Source organism: Nanorana parkeri, unplaced genomic scaffold (genome assembly GCF_000935625.1).
Source record: "Nanorana parkeri isolate BGI_ZX_2015 unplaced genomic scaffold, ASM93562v1 scaffold35, whole genome shotgun sequence".
NCBI lineage: Eukaryota > Metazoa > Chordata > Amphibia > Anura > Dicroglossidae > Nanorana > Nanorana parkeri.
The window spans coordinates 1435553-1455500 of NW_017306303.1; the positions used below are offsets into that span (position 1 = coordinate 1435553).

Consider the following 19948-nt stretch of genomic DNA (forward strand, 5'->3'; position numbering starts at 1 on the left):
TATATATATTTTTTTACCCTTAATATTGTACTAAACAAAATAGAAGAGAAAATTATAGCGTTTAGTATTACTGGTCCAAGGAAACACATTGCAAACAAACATTTACCTGATTCTGCAAAGCTGATGATCTCATAGCTTTGTTGGTCTGTATCAGAAGTATCGCCATCACTGCCCCAGTTTGAGGACCCAAAAAGACCATCCATACGTGGCTTGGTTAAATGCAGCCTGCGCAGTGCATTCACCACAGCTCCTCTAGGAATCGGGTGAGTGATATTAGGTCTCTCCTTTAGATGGAGCTTCTGGAGAATTTGTTGCTTAGCCACTTCAATCATCACATCTTTGTCTTGCACTCCACAGGAGGGACATTCACTTTTCCTTCCTCCGCCTTGCGTAGATGCTGCCCAAGCACCTAACAGAGTAAGCAGATAAAAAAAGAAGCCTTCTCTCTGGAATCGAGAAGTCATCGTGCCAAAAGTCTTGGAAAGCTGAGATGTTGCGAAGGGCAAAGCTCTGCTGATGACTGATGACAAAGGGTCAAGTCTCTTTCACCTACCACTTTCTTTAGCTTTTCGTAGCTGTGGGTTCTGCTCAACTAGCATCCTGCTTTTAACAGAAACCTGGTCCAGCATAAGCTGTCATGTGGCTATTGAGTCTCGGATTAACTTCAGGACACCCTCCGTCAGATGATAGGTCAAAGATACAGATTCACAATAAGTATTATATCTGCAGGTGGATCAAAGACGTTGATCTTAGGTGATGTCAGAGCCTAGTTCTTCCTATGCTGTCACAGGGAAATTAATGAAAGCCTTCCCAACTTTGGAAACCATGCAAGTCTTTCTTGTATAGCCTATAAAATATCCCTAGTCTAACAGGTGCTATCCCTTCACTTCAGCTTTTGTAGTTATGTTAGCTTAACACGTAATGTGAAAGCATGCTTGATTTCCACTAAGCCTCTGCCTCTTGTTACACTGCCCTATATACTGAGACTAGGAATTACACTCTCCACCTCCTCCCCTACTGCCTGTCTCTCATAAAGCTTATGTACACTGATGGTGTTAAATATTATTTGCCCTTTTGGCAGTTATTCACCTGGAACGCACAACCTTCTCTTATCACAGATTGATTGCTTCACTCCTCCACTTTTATTTACTCCCTCCCAACAAAACCGGTAGCCATGTGAAGTACAAGGTACTTGTCTTAGGGACAAGGGAAGGTTTTCTAACTTTCTCCTGGTTCTTTTCCACAAATGCATTAAAGTAAAAAGCAATGCACAACTCATTACTGCACAAGAAGACAAGTGACATAGTTATAGAACTCTGAAGAATTCGAACACATTCTCACTGACATTCACTGCACATTTTTCGACAACATTCGCTGCATCTATAACATAGTGAATGTGGGGTTAGTAAATGCTGTAACTGGTGGATGTAACATCAATGTTTATTGTGCAGTAGGAGCAGAGTAGGAAAAAATATCTTTCAATAGTACAGTATGCAGATGGTTCTTATTGGTATCTTTAATTTACTTATATAAAAGAACACCGCGCTTTATATCTAGTCTGGTTTTTCTATGGTTTAAAAAGTTAATCATATTTTCAATAATTCTGTCATTTCCTTTGTCTCACCTTTTTTCATATATTCGGTTTTTCATATTTTATAATATATTGCGCTTTACATGAAGCCAATTGATATATCAATTTATACAATAATATAAATTATTTCATATTTTTAAAGATTAAAAAAAAAAAAATGTTTGTGTATAAACAAGACTTGTGAAGGTTAACATTTCTAAGTAATGCATGCATTTTTTCTTTAAATAACTTCCATACCTGAATAATATAATAACAAGAATGTTTACAGTTGATCTTTGGAAACACATTGGGGGGAATTTATCAAAGCACTTGCAACAGTTGTAGCCTTTTTTTAATGTGCAAATCTGTCTTTTAACATGTGCCCCTGTTTTCTACAGAGCTTGCACTACTTTTCCAACTGCGCATGTTTTGCACCTGTTTTCTTCAAAGCCTGCACTACTTTTTCAACTGCATGTTTTTTGCACCTGTTTTCTTTAGAGCTTGCACTACTTTTTCAGCTGCATGTTTTTTGCACCTTTTTTGCACGTGTTTTCATCGGCACTTGTTCTGGGCTGTCTGAAACTGGAGCATCACCTAAGAAAACACTCACAACTTAAGAAGTCCCCATGACCACTTCTTCAAGATGCGACAGTTAAGTTTTTTGCCTGAAGTTAGAAGTCTTCTTTCTTGGAGTCTATTAAACCTAATTTATCAACAACATTACAGTAGCTTGATAAATCTGGTGCAAATATATTCCGTGCAAGTTCAAACACTCGCAACTGCTTTGATAAATTCCCCCCATTGGGTTTGTTTGTCAGTTATGATACAGACAGTACTGGATTTAAACCACATACTGTATACTGTATATATAACAGCAAAGAAATACGGTAGCAGTGAGCGCTATAAGCACTTATAAAATGTAAGGGTTTTACTATTATGCCCGAGAAAGAACCCTAACATGTTTTAATAGATGCACTTGTAGTTGTTTTCAGTTCTCCAATGAGCAGTGTCAATCTACCTCCAAACTTTCTGCTCTAATCGATGGTTAACACTTGTCAGAACTCTGCTTCTATAATATAAAATCCTGTGGCCCATAGACCTCAGCAGTCTGTAGTGGGCGTGGCAGAATTGATTTGTGAAGGAGTAGGAGCAGTGATGCCTAATAGCCTCATGTACCATTTCCCTAGTGGTCTGTATTCTGCAGCATGTCTCCAGCCTTCAGCTATACCTGTAGCATGTCCATAGTCTCTGACCATAATTTCCTCTAGTATGTCTGGGCCCTTTCTGGTATTACATATACTGAACATTATGTGCAGCCCTGGGGTCACTGTTGAGGCCCCCTATACCTGGAAAGTTGACAACCACTAATATAAACCATAAATAACAATAGCACCTGCAGAGTCCTGCTGACTGAGTCTTTCTATACTAGGGTTCCTTTAGCGGTTTTTAGGGGTTCATTGAGCAATAGGCAATTTCTGACTTTCAGAAAGGTAACCATTGACATCAATTATCTTTTTAGTTATCTGTAAAGACATGCTTTCCATTTACTACCGAGTTAATGAAGAAGTACTGGGAAAGTAAAGTATACTCTTCCCAATACTTAGACCCAGCATGGGACACTGCAGCTGTCACACATTGGCTCTATATACCAAGAGCTGAGCGATGGTGTAACCACTGATCGCTCAGAACATGGTCTCCTCCCTGCAGAGCAGTGACTGTCAATCATTGCCACCTCCCCTCCCTACAGGGATGCCCCCCCTCCCCTGTCTGTTCCTCCAGTGCTCACAATATTCTTAAGTTTCTTCCTGGCTGCTGTGCAACTCTGTACTGTCAGCATATAGTGGGTAGTAACCTGCTACATGCTACTTTGGGTCAAGGGAGTACATTATTAAATGTACTCCTCTGACCTAGACACACAATTAGTAACTACCCAGATCAATGAACTCCAGATAGTCTGAGACCTCGCCCCTATTAAGGAATATGTTACAAAAGATCCACATCAAAGTGTCAGTGGGGTTTTATGAGCCATCAGACTTCAATTTCAAAAATGTACAAAATGTATTCTCAATTCCATAAAATTCCATAGATTCCATTAAAAACCATACATGTACATGCATAGTCTCAATTCTGCCTTATTGCCACATTAACTAATGTATATAATTACATTTAACCATGTGCTATGTTAAAAGGTATGATGTTTCCAACTTTTCTGTATATTCTTTATTCATAGTGGCAATAATTCATATACTTCCAACATGTTTCGCAGTTGCGCTTCCTCAGGGATGAAATGAGGCAAGAATCTATTTGCAAATATAAAATCATCTTTATACATATTTCATTCTATATGATTATCAATCGTCATTCATCTCTATAATATAGTCGAGAATTAACCTTCCCTTACCTACTTAAAACAAAAGGAATCAATGCAAACCACTTTCAAGGTATGAGGACAGAATTACACCCCCTTTCCCTCAGAATCCGCCCAGCGGGACCACAGGCGCACAAGGGGCAGGAGAGCTCGTTTATCTATAATATGACCATCATTTAATATAGTTAACTTCTACTAATTGCCCAATGTTCAATACATATACCAAAAAATGGCAATCATGTCCCAAACAACAATTAGAAATAGTAATCCCAACACTAATAAACCCCAATGTGAAACCACAAGCATGCATGTGAATATATTTCATATGTGATATAAGTAACCCTCCTTTGTTTTATTAAATAATTGGCCCACAAAATTATGAAGATATTTGTAATAACTCATAAGTATATGAGCTTAATATAAATCCGTCAATACCTAATCTGGTTACAATGTGTCCATGTGTGAGAAATAGAATTTTAAATTTAGCCAACCTTCTCAGCCAAATACATAGTGTGCAGCATTATGATATGTAATCCACTCCAACCTATGTCATGTAGATAAATCATCCTAAAGTGCTTGTGATGCCCATTCCTATATTATTGAGTGAAGTGAAAATGCTTTAATTTACCTTTCTCAGTGTTTAAAAAAGGATTTGCTCCTCCTATCTTCCAAAACTCAGACTGCTACATAGGCCTGTTCATCTCCTCCAGCTCAACCTCTCCTCCTTTCTCCCCTGCCTTTTATGCGCCCCCACCTTCTGCCATCAACGCGCTAGTATAGCGTGTGACATCACCGGAAATAACGTGTGCATCCCGTTCGCAAAAGCGCAAAAAAACCCAAAAGGGGAACAAATTCCACCTCCTAGCTGTTATGGCTTTCTGGTTAATGTTAATACTTTACTAGGGATGTCCTTTATGATCAGGATGCGCATATGGTTCCGCCACACATATAGCATGCAATAAATCCTTCGGCTCAGAGCAGGCTAATCAAGGGTATCCTACTATCATTCATATACAATAGAACTACAAGATTTAATTAACTATTTATTTTTACAATTACGATTTTCATTTGTAATTTGCATATATTAATAATATCTATGAATCCGAACACAAGTACCTTTCTTAGAATATAGCGACAATATTTGATGATTCCATATCTCTTTAATATGATAGTCAAAGTGTAGTTTGCTTACTTAAGGAAGGGTCTAAAACTTAAAACCTCATTGAGACCGGGAGGCATATTAGCATTTAGCTTATAGATCCAATGGGTCTCTACCATCATACCTTTTAACATAGCACACGGTTAAGCGTAATTATATACATTAATTAATGAGGCAATAAGGCAGAATTGAGACTATGTATGTACATGTATGTTTTTAATGGAATCTATGGAATTTTATGGAATACACTTTGTACTCCTCTGACCTCAAAGAGAAGTAAAGCCAAAAAAAAATAAAAATAAATTTGCTTTACTTCTCTTTTGAGGAGTACTTTTCCCACTGATCACCATTGTAATGTAATCCTTCTTTCACTAATTGTTCCAATGACTACCAGTCTAGTGTTAGAAAAATGTATGCTACGGTAAGTACATATCTTATACTTTTATTTATTCCTATATCTCAACTTGCGCTAATGTACTGTGAGCTATAGATCTAGTAATTACTACCAGGGGTTCCCTGACACCAGAATTTTATTTCAAGTGTTCTTCCATGTTGGAAAGGTTGAGAAAAACTGATATAACCAAACAAATAATAATTACATGATAATTTGTTTCTTAGCCCATTTTCACGATTAACATGAAACAAATGATGGAAAATATCAAAGTGCAAATACTAGTGTTAATACTCGGCCATGATAGGTCATTCATTGCTGACATACTGTATATCTGTTACAGCCTATGGGATGCTCATCTACTGGGCAGTCATTGGCCTTGAGGTCAATCTTCGGTTGGTCTTGTCTGCCTGCAGGATATTCACCTGTTGGGTGGTTATCTCTCAGTATTCAACCTTCTGGCTCTGCTGGGTGCTCCTCCATCTTCAAGTTGTATGGTTGCTAAGTGGTTACTCCCAGGTCACATGTCAGGACTCACTCTATCCCTTTGATCTTCTCATAGCCTTCTCTACCTCTTCTGGGATGTGTGTGTGTGTGTATGTACACACATTATTTATGACCTTTGGGTGTATCATATGCATCATTGTGCACACTGCACACATAAGGATTAGCACATCTGCACAGAAGCATGCTGAAGTGGCTGATGACTGGCCTGCCCACCTTTTAATGTTCACCAAATACTAAAGTAAAGTTTAGCTTTTCCTATTAATGGTGACATTTACTGTAATCATGTACCCTGTTCCAACGGTTTCCTGGGGTTACTCTTGTGGACCTATCCGGGTTCTGAATTCAAGTAATCTGTCTGCTGTGTAACCTATTTTGTCCTCCTCTGGCTCCTTACCTGTCTCCTGTGTCCTGTTCTGCTTATTCTGTGACCAATCTTGGTTTGTTTGTCTCCCTATCTCTGACGTTTGATTTGTTTCCTTTAAGTGCACCGGACTTGCACCAACCTATGCCAAAACTTTGGGCTGCAATTTTTGTACTTCAATATTGACCAGGTACTCTCTGAGCTGATACTGATCATGTCTAGACACAACAGCACTCCTTTGCCTGATTCCTTGGCACTGTTTTACCTTCTCTGGCATAAACTTTAGCCTAAGCTGTCTGTTTCCTATCCTCAGTGTGAGAGTGTTCATATCTCCTAATGAAAGCCATACATTTTTGAAGGCACTCAGCTTATATGTTACAGACCTTGTTTTGTCAAAGTGTAATCATCTTTGGTGACTGGCATCCCAACAGTGTTGAGAAATGTTTATGAGTTGGAATTTGTTTACGCACCATCTCAAATTATCTTTTGGTATCATTACTTACAGCACTGCAGTCCACAATTAAATGATAGTGCAGTGTTTGTTTAACTTTTTATGACCATATATATGGTAATATTCTATTTGAATACAATTTATTATAGATAGGTATAATTAAAGCCTAGTAGATTTTAGTTTTCCACCAATTTCCCCACCTTCAGTATGATTTTGCTGTGCATGGGATTGTTGGAAAATAATACAGATTTCAGATAGTTATACTACCACTATTTTAGAACACATTTACTGAATTTTAACATCGTAACTGGACTAAAATTGTGTTCTTATGTCCACACAGATTTCAGCTTTAAAGTTACAATTTGATTACACATCTCCCAGCTGCTTCTGACACATTCAAACAGTAACATGAAGTCCTCCATACTTCAGTCTCAGTAGAACCCCAAACCCCAATCATAATGTTTATATCATTGGTGGATTGCATATAGTCACATACACTGGTACTGAGTGGCTCATACAAATGAGTGCTTAATGAAGCACTTGTTTTACTTTGCACTGCACATGCATTTCCAGGGCCTGTGTTTTCCTAACCCTTATTTATCTTTTTTTAAATGACACTACAATCAGAAGTAAAATTTTTAAAAATGCATTCAAGTACCTTAACTATTAACAAAAATCTACCTTATGTGTGTATCACTCGGCTGTAGATCCTCAAATCATCTCTGAATTTGTGCTGACACTGTCCTTCCTCCTGGAGGGTGGCTACTTTTGTTCTTCATGGTCACTATGTGTGTAAAGTAGTTAAGCTCCAAGCTCGATCCCGTGATGGACTACAATATCACGTTTAGTTTACTCATTTGTATTGTGATTGTAGTCCATCACAGGAGTGAGTTTGGAGCGGTGGCTACTTTACAACACACACAGGGACCATGTGGAACACAAGTAGCCACCCGCCAGAAGGAAGGACAGTGTCAGCACCAATTCAGAGATGATTTGAGGATCTGCAGCCGAGAGATACACAAATAAGATACATTTTTGTTAATACTGTAAGTACTTGAATGCATTTTTAAGATTTAACTTCTGAGTTTAGTGTCACTTTAAATAGGATGGGGTGAGTTTAATCTGTAACTATAATTCATCTCAACATGCTCATTCCATCAGTTTGCCATCAAAAAGTTCCACACCATGCAATTTGGTTTTCAGGCCATATGAATTTTCTCTCAGCCAGGGTTTGACAAATTTCCCATACACTATTACAGATAGATTACAAGTTTCCAGCAAAACAGGACTGTAGGACATTAGAATGGCTGTCATCATATAACTAAGTCATATTTACACCCCAGACATACCTCACCCTATTACCCTAAACTGTGATGTGGAGCTAATTTTAAAATATGAATGTGTTTAATAAAATGTAACAGGATATATTACAAATATCAGCACTTTCTAAATACTGTATTCTTTGCTTTGCAGTCACCTACATATTTTGCGGTCTATGCTTAAATCTGTAAATAGCAAGTTTTATCAAGTTGCTGATAACCTGATATAAATGGGTACAAAGTATAGTGCTAATGCAAACAGTGCAAGATGTTTGAATAGTTTTAAGCATATAAGGTTTACATACAGAATGTGGGTGAAAAACTGCCTTTATAATGCAACAACTATAGCAGATCAAAAAATATGTATTTAGTATGGAAAACTCTGTAGTGTAACTAGTTGCTAAGAATGTATTTGTCTAACCCTACATTTCCTGGAGAGAAATAAAACAATTGCATTTGTTGACACAGCACAACAATATGTACTTAAATCAGCAGCCTCACCTCCTGGAAAACTAATGTGAATAGCAATGTTTTCAACTAGGGATGTCCCGATGCCACTTTTTCAGGACCAAGTACAAGTACAAGTACATCCCCTCATGTACTTGCCGATACCAATTACCGATACTTTTTCTTAAAGGGACAGGTGACTTTAAATGATCCATAGTACAACTACATGTTATGTACTATGGATCATGGTTTAACCTATTCATGTTAGCAGGGGAGAATTGTAACTCTATTGCTGGAGTGTAGTGGAGGTGTGTGCTGTATATATGTACTACATATACATTACACACGTCCAGTACACTATAGCAATAGATTTACAGCCAGCCCCGTCCCAGCTTCCCTTACTCACAGTTTCACTCCGATCCCCGTAGCCTCATGCGGTGCCTCTTGTAGTCGCCTCAGGATCGCTGCATCGCATCTCGGTGCTCAGCTTGTGGGAGGCGCTCACAATTCTGCCCTGCTAACATGAATAGGTTAAATCATGATCCGTAGTACATATACAGCACATACAATTCTGCCCTGCAGTACACTGCAGTTATAGTTACAATTATCCCCTGCTAACATGAATAGGTTAAATCATGATCCATAGTACATAACATGTAGTTGTACTACGGATCATTTAACCCATTCATGTTAGCAGGGGATTATTGTAAATATATTGCTGCAATCTACGGGACATTTGTGCTGTATATGTAAAGTACATATAGATATACAATTCTGCACTGCTAACATGAATGGGTTAAATGATCCGTAGTACAGGGCTACATATCATGTACTAGGGATCATTTAACCCATTCATATTAGCAGAGGATAATTGTAAATCTATTGTTCAGTGCATTCTATATGTAGTATATAGTACATGTACATATAGAGTGCCTGCAACAATACATTTACAATGATCCTCTGCTAACATGAATGGGTTAAATGATCCATAGTACAGGGCTACATACAGATCATTTAATCCATTCATGTTAGTATAATTGAAAATGTATTGTCTGCACTGTATTAGCAGTATATACAGTACATGTAATACATATACAGTATATACTGCTAATACAGTGCAAACAATACATAATTGCTTAATAAATCCACCCCCCCCCCCCAAATCTGCCCTCACTCACTGTGATTCACTGTGCCGGAGAGAGCAGGGACGAGTCAGCGGCAGCGCTGGTCCAGTGGGAGGAGCTCCAGGTGGGGTCCTAATTTAGCTGACTTAGAGGTGCCTGCCAGCTAAATTAGAAGGGGTTTAGGGGTCATCTGGCAGTCTCCGGCCACCTAAATTAGGACCCGGAGACTGCCAGATGACCCCGCTCGGAGCGCCGCCCACCGGAGCAGCAGTGACGCGACGCTCGGCGAGGTAAGTAAGAAGAAAAAAAAAAAACATAGCGCAAGCTCCGGCGCTAGGCTTCGGGGCATTTTGACAAGTACAAGTACTTGTCAAAATGCCCTGTATCGGGCCCGATTCCGATGCTAGCATCGGTATCGGGACATCCCTATTTTCAACTGTTAACTTCAGCCTAACACATAACTCATAACCCTAACCCTTTCCTCAACCCTAATTGCAAGGTTCTCAACCTTTAACTTCACCCTAACACATAACTTATAACCCTTTTCCCCAACCTTAATTGTAATGTCCTCAACCTTTAATTTCACCCTAACACATAACTTATAACCCTTTCCTCAACCTCAATTGCAATGTCCTCAACCTTTAACTTCACCCTAACACATAACTCATAACCCTATCACTTTTCTCAACCTTAACGTTTAACCTCAACTTTACAATAAACCACTTAACTGTGGATCCCAAGTGTATTCTTAACCTAACTGTTAAATCTAAACCCATGAACAAAAAAGTAATAAGCTACCATTCATTAGATGTGGTAGCTGCATTAAATTTCTTTATTCAGACCTTTTCCATTTATTTCAACTTAGTGATCTTGCCATTAACAATTTCAGTGTGGCAATCCTGACTCTCTGCACTGTGTCCGTGGAGGAGCATTGCCACACTATGCCAGGAGGTGTGTTAGGGCTACAGAACATCCCCCTCTACTAATTTCCATAACATTGGTGGTGTTCTGTAGTTCACAGAGGAGAACTTGGGTTGATAACACTGTCCGAGAATTTCAGTGCAGGGGCAGAGTTGACAGGGACTAGCAAGCTCACTAGATTTCCAGCAGGATCAATGTTTCATTTCAATAACCAGTGCCCTGGCATCTCATAATCAGTACAACAGTGTAGTAGTATCACAACTTCCAATAAATTAGGGGTTCATTTATAAAAGTTAGCCCCTTAGTGTTGTAAAACCCCAGGTGTCAATTTACCACAGTTCTATATGCTGTTCTGTGATACCAAATGTCCTCAATGTGTCATTGGTCTATGTTCAACGATTCCAGTAGTATAAAGGCATTCCACAACTGAGTATAACAGTATTTTGGGATGTTCTGTCCCATTTTATTGGTGTATTGGGATCTCAGATGACTGTGTACCATGCAAGGTATAACAGTCAGCACTTTGGATCAAATATATGTACAACATAGCCCCTGTTAAACACACAGAAACTGTATTCGAAATGCCAATATCATAGCAAGAACTAACTAATGCCAATATATTCTTTAATAGCACCTGCCCACCATAGGCTGCTTTTGTGACAGTCCCTGAAAATGCAGGACTTTTATCTGAGATATTCTAAGATCTAAGTGTGTCAGAATACTAAGGAGGGTCTTACACAACTCAACTTTTTTAAGTGATGAAGACAATTTGAGCATTGCTTGCAACAATCAGTCAGTGTTAACTTTCAATCTATTACATGCACTTGTCAGTGAGTTTAATATTAGCCTCAAAAGTTTTCATTGTTTAAAAATGTTTGTGACTAATCACTCAGTAAAAAAAAACCTTTGCGAAGTCTATGATTAAACCTTTTCTCTTCTAACCTCTTGTTGTGCCCTCGTGTCATCAATAGAATTCTCAATGTGAATATCTTGTTCCGGATATTGTGGTCCCCATTTATGAATTTGAAAATTGCAAGCGCCTCTTTTCTAAGGAGAACAAGTTTCATTTCTTGAGGCGATTTACATATTTCAGGTCTTACTTCCCTTTTAATAATTTCAAAGCCCTTCTCTGAACACACTTGATTTTGTGGACGTCTTTCTGGAGGGTCGGTGACCAAAACTGAACCACATACTGAAGGTGTGGTCGAACCAGTGATTATAAAGGGGTAAAATTATGTTTTTATTAGGGATGCACCGATATATTGGCCGCCGAAACATTTCTGCCAGAAATGCCGAAAGTGCAATTTTTTGGCCGAAATAGCAGTGCAACCTATCTCCTCCCCGCTGGGTGCTGCTCTGCGTCACAGGTGGTCGAGCGCCGCGGGAGGAGAGCGCTTTGAGCAGCTGGCATCTCTCTTCCCTGCACCGGCCAGCCTCCTGTCACAGATCAGGAGATCGTCCATGAGGGCGGAGACAGCCAGTGCTGTTACAGGAGGCTGGCCGGCGGTGAGAGGGGAGGAGTCAGCTGTCAGATTGAGCTCTCCTCCCTGCACCACTCGCTCAGCCTCCTGTGACAGCGTGTCAGGGAGGAGAGCGAGTACAAACACTCAGCAATCAGTGATCGGTGAGTGTTTGTAAATAATTGAGGACAAAATTATGATAGTGTTTACTATATCCTCAATTATGAATGAATGGGAAGTGGTCTACATCACTTCCTGTTCATTCATGATTGTGGTTATACAGTAGTAAACACACTCTGTCCTCAAGTTATGAATGAACAGGAACACTCAGTACAGAGGGTTCCTGTTCATTTATAACAGGGGATGCAGAAAAAGAGATTGAGGACTCTGTGTTTTCAATCTCTTTTTCTATTTTAAAAGGGGAATATCAGGGGTCTGTTTAGACACCTAATATTTCCTCGAAGCCCCTAAAAGTAAACTAAAAAATAAAAATATTTAATTAAAAATAAATGAATAAAAATAGAATATAAAAAAAGTAAAAGATTATAAAAATAAATAAAAATATATTTTAAAAAAATTTGAAAAGGTTAGAAAAAAACATTTTCAGTTTTGGCCCACCATTTATTTTCGTTTTGCTTTTGTTTCGGTTTTAAAATGTTCATTTCGGTGCACTTCTAGTTTTTATCCCTCGAAAGGATCCCTCTTTTAATGCGGGATAGTATCTTATTTGTCTTGCTGGCCAGTGCTTGGCAGTGCTTTGTCTTGCTGCAATGCTTGGCATTGCATATTATTGCTGAATCTATCTATCTACGAGGTCCCCGAGGTCTTTCTCCATCTCTGTCTTCCCCAGTGGAGCGCCCCCTAAGTAGTAGTTTTCACACACATTCTTGCCTCCCATGTGCATTTTTCAATATTAAATCACATGTGCCATGGTTTAAATTTGTACGTGACTTATTTTTTTACAGATATACCATGGCCTGGATAAATGAGAACCTTCACGGACATATTTAGTACTTGTTTGCAATATGTGAACCATGTTTTAATCCTTCAAAAGCACTGCAAGTACAGAAAAATACCCGTAGATCTGCCATTAATCAGGGTTCTCCCAACTTACTGTGCTGCATGCAAATCCCATGCAGTGTTTTTAGTCCTCTGCGGACTACTGAGCACCACTCCCTTAGATTATAGAGATGAGGAGACAGGGGTGTTCTGTAGTCCAGCAGGTGATAACTGAGCAAGGCTAACAGGACTTGCTGGGATTTCAGTGCAGCAAAAGCAAAGGGACAGATGCACAGCTCAAAAAGAAGCTTTGGATTTTGGCAGAACAGGTATAATTCTGTACTTGCAGCGTCCTTAATGATGCAAAACAGGGGGAAATGTGTATGTATTTTTTTTTGCCCACTTATGCACAAATGCCTCTGAAACCCATCAACACATCCAAAAATGCATATGAAGTGCAGATGTGAACATGCAGTGAACATGAGTCTTTTGTAGCTTCAGGCTACTTAACATAGGACAGAGCTGAAAGAGTACTTTTCATATTGTTTTATGTCTTCTTTTTTAAATTATTTTGATGGAATGACCTTTTGCATAGGAAATGGTTTAACAATATTTGAGCTAGAGCTTACTTAAACATTTCTCATCTGGAGGCCAAAGGTACAGGGCAGGGTTTTCCCTTTGCGTGTGTTAATTCATAGGTCAATAGGCATTTCATAGTTACGTGCTGCTCTGCGTGCTGCTGTCACCCCTCTGTGGTTACAAAACTGCTGAGATTTTTTTTTTTTGTCTGGTATTTGCTTAGTAATGATCAAACTGAAACCTGCTAAGAAGGTTGTTCTCATTTAACATAACACAGGAGAACCTATCTAAGTGAAAAAGAGCAATCCATTTTAAATTGCTAAAATCTTTTCTTCATTTTATACTCTGAAGAACTAAGCTATGCATTATATCTTACAATATAGATCATTATACAGTCATTCAGACTGTGGATGCTGAAAGACCAGGATGTAGTCAATGGTTACCTCTGTGGCAGGCCCGTATTTAATATTGATCGGACCCTGGGCAAACATTTTCTTGGGCCCCCCACCAAGTAAAAAAGAAGGTAAAAAATTACAACATGATTGTATATATCCCTAAAAATCTCACTCCATTTCTGTTCTGTCCTTCAATATATATGTGAATAACATGATTGATAGAATTACAATGCATGATAGTAGAAAGCCATGATTAGACATAATTAACATGATTAGATAATCAGACTTAACAGAGACATGATTGTTGGTAATTTGACATGATACAGCGTTTTTGAAGGTTTAACAGAGGAGGAGCCTAGTTTTCTCTCAACGTTTCGCGCTTAGGGGCGCTTCTTCAGGAGAGGAGGTTGTCATTCAAATGTGCAGCCCGGGGCGACTGTGCAACATGCTGGGGGCTCCACAGTGAGAGGAGGACGGACACCCCTCAGTTCTGGTCAGGGAAATAAGCAGTTCCAGAACTTTTGGCTACCCTCGATGCCTCTCAGTTTATGCTGCTCCGGGTGGGATTCGTGGTCCGGGCCTCGTTCTCACCTCATCTGCTTCGGTGACTGTGACCCAGGTGCTGTGCCTGGACGGCCCTGCAGAGATGCACAAACACACTGACCCATTTGAATGACAACCTCCCTCTCACCGGGGAGGAGCTACCTTTAGGAGGCGATCGTGCAGATTGCATAGGACAATACGTTATGGCATTGCCGTATGCGGCCGCTGCCATAACGTATTATACTATGCAATCCGATCGGCAATTTTCTGCGGGCAGCGGGCTCAAGGGGCAGATGCTTCGGGCCCCACAACCTTTGTTGGGCCCGGGGAAAGTGCCCTCTTTGCCCTGCGTTAAAGACGGCCCTGCTCTGTCGACTACAGAGAACCAACACCTTACGATATAGAGATGAGGAGAGGGAGTCTGATCAGCTGGGCTAGTCACAAAATGTTCATCGTGAAAGGGCAAATGTCTCATCCACAACAATGAGATAAACGTTTGTAGTCACTTGTATCGTATAACACGTGCACAACCCTCACTCCCTTTGTCTTTAGAAAAGGGAAGCATCGGTACCTGGTTGCATAGAGGTTTTTCAAATTGTAAGAAGCAATTGTTCCCTAAAAATATACATTCCCTACATATAAATCCTACTCTTTCCTATAGGCATGATTCACAATGCACTGCAGTTTAGTGTGAAAGGGAAGGGTAGACTATATGGGTCACTTCACATCTATGTTAGGGGTTTAGAAGTGATCTGAACTGAGGGGGTGGGCTGGGAAGTCTATACTGTGGGGGGAGTCATATTGGGGGGATTAATACTGGCAGGAGGGTGTAATTTTTGGTTATACTCCTTACACTGGCCTGGGCATTGCTCACTGCTGTATTCCTTACAATACCCAATTCTGATCCTTAAACTCTCTGTGCTACCCACTCCTGACCCCTGCACATTGTGCGATACCCACTACTGACCACTATACTGTGTTACACAATCTTGACATCTGCAATACCCACTCCTGACCCCTGCATTCTGTGCAATACCCACTCCTGCACTGTGTTACATACTCCTGACCCCTGCACTATGCAGTGCATTGTTGCACTCCTGATCCCTATAGTCTGATATGTACTCCTGACCACTAAAGTCTCTGTACGCACACCTGACTCCTATACTGTGTGCAATACCCACTTTTGACCCCGGTACTAAGTGATAAGCCCCCCGACCTGCGCTATATGCACTAGTATGTTGTACATTTGATACTCTTGACAACTGCACTCTGTACACTGGGATTTATAGAACATATCCCTGACCTCTGCACTTTGAGTAATGCCTTATTCTTCTCATCTGGCTGCCGACAGGTGCTCCAGGTCTTTCACTATCTTCACAACAACCTTGCTCCTGGCTATCACAGGGATTTTGAATATTGCTCATGTTGGCCACCTGACATAGTCTTTCTGCTTAGTACATTGTCTGTCTGCTGCCTTGTCCCACCTCTGGTCTATAGACAGAGCTGACATTTTTTAACACACAATCTAGTCCAAAGCCTAGTGCAGAAGGACTGCCAAGGGTGGCATACAGGATACAGCCATCATGTTCCTAATGTGCATTAACAAATTCCTGATTATAAATGGTTTAAGACTGCCAATCTGTCTGCCAGTGCATTTCTGTTGGTTGAATACTGTACTTACCTCATCTGTAGTTCACCTCATTTGGATCTGCACACCTAGAATTGAACTGCTAGCAGAATAGAATTACAATTGGCCATCTCCTCTAGCTGTTGGTTCTAGGTGTACTCTCTGCCCCTAGGTTGTGCCTTGTTTGGCTATAATGTATGAATGTTTTATATGATTCTACTTTTATCCAGCTCAGTGTGGTAGGAGAAAGGGGTGACACCATGGTATGAGCCCATGCCTAGCACTGGTGACAAGATGTGGATGATTTAAAGCTAATATTTAATCTACTTATGTTTTGCCTTTTTTGGTTCCGAATTTCCCCCCTCATCATTATTAAATAAAACATTTCTAATTTAATCAGATACTAAATGTTAGAACCAGTGGTGTTATCACTGGGTCTCTGTGCAATGTAAGCAGATCATGGCTGGTCAGAGGGGCCGGACAGTGGTGCACATAGCTTCCCAAAAACAGAAAGTTCTGATAATGCCCACATATGATGCTGAATTTCCATGATTAAAGAACTAAAATCCAATAAATGAAAGGGGTCAGCCAGTGACAGGCTGGTGAGAAAATTGCTAGATGTTGATAATTCACACTGCGTGAAACATATAGTGTGCTGTGAAATTTAGATACAACAATTTCAGTACAGGAGAGGAATATGTAGAACTGTGCAAGACTAAAGGTAAAGCTGGAGTTTAGCTTTAATACTATCTGTGACACCTAGGTCACGGTGCAGAGTCTAAGGAACTCTTAGTCTTAACCCTTGCTTCCTACAGAGTGGTTTTTGAGTTGCATGGCAAATTCCACAGGTTTGCTCCGTGTCAGCTTAGGTTTATACAGGGATGTAGTAAAATGATCAGAAACACAGTCAGCTACAAGCACGGTTGGATTTATGCTCCCTAAGACAACTGTTTTGTGTCACCCCCTACTCCTACCCCACTGGGATGGATATATTTCAGTCTGCTTTGAAACTTTCTACAAAGTGTATGCACCTGACGTAAGCTGGCCATACACTGCTCAATTCCTTCTAAATCTGTCAAAATTCGAGTCATGGGTGACCCTCCGCTCGACTATTGTGAATCAACTTTTGTCGATAATGTTCAATTTTCTTTCCAACAAGCCCCTCTAAATTTGCATAAGCAATAGTGTAGTTCTAGTCTGCTCCCAAATGGCAAAACGTCCCACAATGGCAGATAAAAACCTGGCAGCTGCTAAGGTAAAGAAACGTCAGTCACTTACTCAGCATATGCCTCTGTTCTTCCATTACCCATTACTGATAATAAACGAGGACAGTGATAGAGACAAAATATGAACCACAGGTGTTATACAAAGTCTCTCCAGAGGAGAATTTGTACCATATATGGATCTGGTTCTTGCACATGTTTAAGTCTCATTTTCTTCTGCCATCATTCATGGTACTGGTGGTGCACGCTGTGATGGGAGGCAGGATGTTGCCTCTGTGATATGTTACTGGTCAATAGGAGCTGAGCTGAACACAGGCAAAAGTGTCCTAGGTTGCTAAGAGTTGGGCGGGGAGATGTGTATGGTCCTTACACATCTTCCTGCCCAGCTCTTAGCAACCCGAAACGCTCTGGCTGGAAAGGGGGTGGCCATGCAGCTCTGCCTGCTGCCCATTACATGACATAAAGAGATGCAGCCTGAGGCAATAGGCTCAGGCTACCTCATTATACACACGGCCCTGAGTGCTGGGGTCTTGGAATAATGACGTTTTAAAGTGGAACTTTGAACAAAATGAAAAATGACATACATATACTGCAGGCAGCTTGCATTTATATTTTATTCATTTAGTTAATTTAGTTAAAATCATTGTCCCAAAAGTAAAAATACTTTTTCTGTAATTGCTTAAAAAGTATTAGCTAGAGTTAGGCTTTAATTTATTATTATTATTTTTGTATTATTATTATGTAAGGTGTGTCTAAATCTACTAGTCCATCTAATTCTACCCTCTACACAGGTTGACAATGATGCTGTACAGTGAAGGAGTATAGCCTCCCTAAGAGAGCAAGTGTGTTACCGGCCAGGTCAGGTGAAAATAAGGGGAAAAATGTCTTTAAAAAAAACTAATGGAGCCACCAAATCTAAGGACAGGTAAGCTGGATTATATTATTTGTTCTTGGGTTTAGATGCACTTTAGCTTCTGTCTGGATGGAACACACTTCAACCCATTTACAATTACCTGCCGGAGTCATTTCTATAGATTTTCGGTAGATCCTCCTTAAAGTGACACTAAACTCAGAAGTTAAATCTTAAAATGCATTTAAGTACCTTAACTATTAACAAAACTGTACTTTGTGTATCACTCAACTGTAGATCCTCAAATCATCTCTGAATTGGCGCTGACACTGTCCTTATTTCTGGAGGGGGGCTACTTTTGTTCACCATGGTCAGTGTGTGTTGTAAAGTAGCCACCTCTCCAAGCTTACTCCTGTGATGAACTACGAGCTCAATACAAAATAATAAAACTAAACGTGAGATTGTAGTCCATCACAAGAGTGAGCTTGGAATGGTGACTACTTTACAACACACACCGGGACCATGGGGAAGAAAAGTAGCCACCCTCCAGAAGGAAGGACAGTGTCAGCACCAATTCAGAGATGATCTGAGGATCTACAGCTGAGTGATACACAAATAAGATACATTTTTGTGAATAGTTAAGGTACTTGAATATATTTTTAAGATGTAACTCCTGAGTTTAGTGTCACTCTAAGGGAGAACTTAGATACATTTTTAAATAAAAATGATAACAGCAGAAAAAACGGTGTATGCCTCTTTTGCCAAACTTTACTGGAACTGTCCAGTTTGAGGAGGCTGCTATGTGAAGAGTGACATGTCCATCACAGCAGCCTCCTACAACGGAATAGTTCTGGTAAAGTTAAGCAATAGAATATAAACGGTGTTCCCATATGATCTATTCATATTCAGTCCACATTAATGTAATGCATACAGTATACATACAATAACAAGAAATATTGATGATAAAGTATGATGTAGAATTCATGCACTAAAGATTTAAGAATGGTTGACTTACCCAGATTTTCAGATGTATTTTAATTGATTTTGATTGAACATGTGTACATGGAGGATTGCTTTTGGAGTGAGTTGCTGCCTCAGTTCGGGAGTGGATGTTGCCACCTGGCAGGTGGATCCCAGATCTAGTACAAACGTTCACTGAATGGGGATTGTGTGAGAACTATTGAGACTCTTATGCTTTCTCCAAATACAATCGTATAGTATAAATGATAAAACTGTGAGTTGCTCTACATTACCTGAGCTTGATGAAACTTTCAATGCATAATTATGCATGAATAAGGTAGCTCCCTTTGCAATGAATATATAGTGCATGCCAATGCAGAGACCTGCCCCTGGAAGGGACAAATTTGGTGTTTAATCGCATGCAGCCACCTGTACATCCCTATTGGAAGATGTGGCTGCAGGTATCTCCAACCTGCACATCTGTGAAGATCCAGGTGCCCGCACTTGGGGGCACACTGTCTGTGTCCAGGTATGGACACCCAGACAGAAGTTTGCCTCCATCCAGGCCTGCTCCATCTCCCCCTCTCTCCCATGCTTCCACACTGTGTCTCCTGATGTGATGGTAGAACTCTGAAGTGAAGGGGGCTTGTCTTGTGGACTCTGATGTAAAAGAGGGGGACTCTAATGTGAAAAA

General features: G+C 40.1%; 1 protein-coding gene across 1 annotated transcript in view; it reads right to left on the reverse strand.

The window, feature by feature from the left end:
* The window catches only part of LOC108797878 (inhibin beta C chain-like), a 3889-nt gene extending 2938 nt beyond the window's left edge, over positions 1–951 (reverse strand). Inside the window, exon 1 of the mRNA XM_018569576.1 lies at positions 107–951. Coding sequence (XP_018425078.1) covers positions 107–464 — 358 coding nt within the window. The 5' untranslated portion in view covers positions 465–951. The remainder of the gene's footprint in view (positions 1–106) is intronic.
* Between the last annotated feature and the right edge of the window lie 18997 nt (positions 952–19948).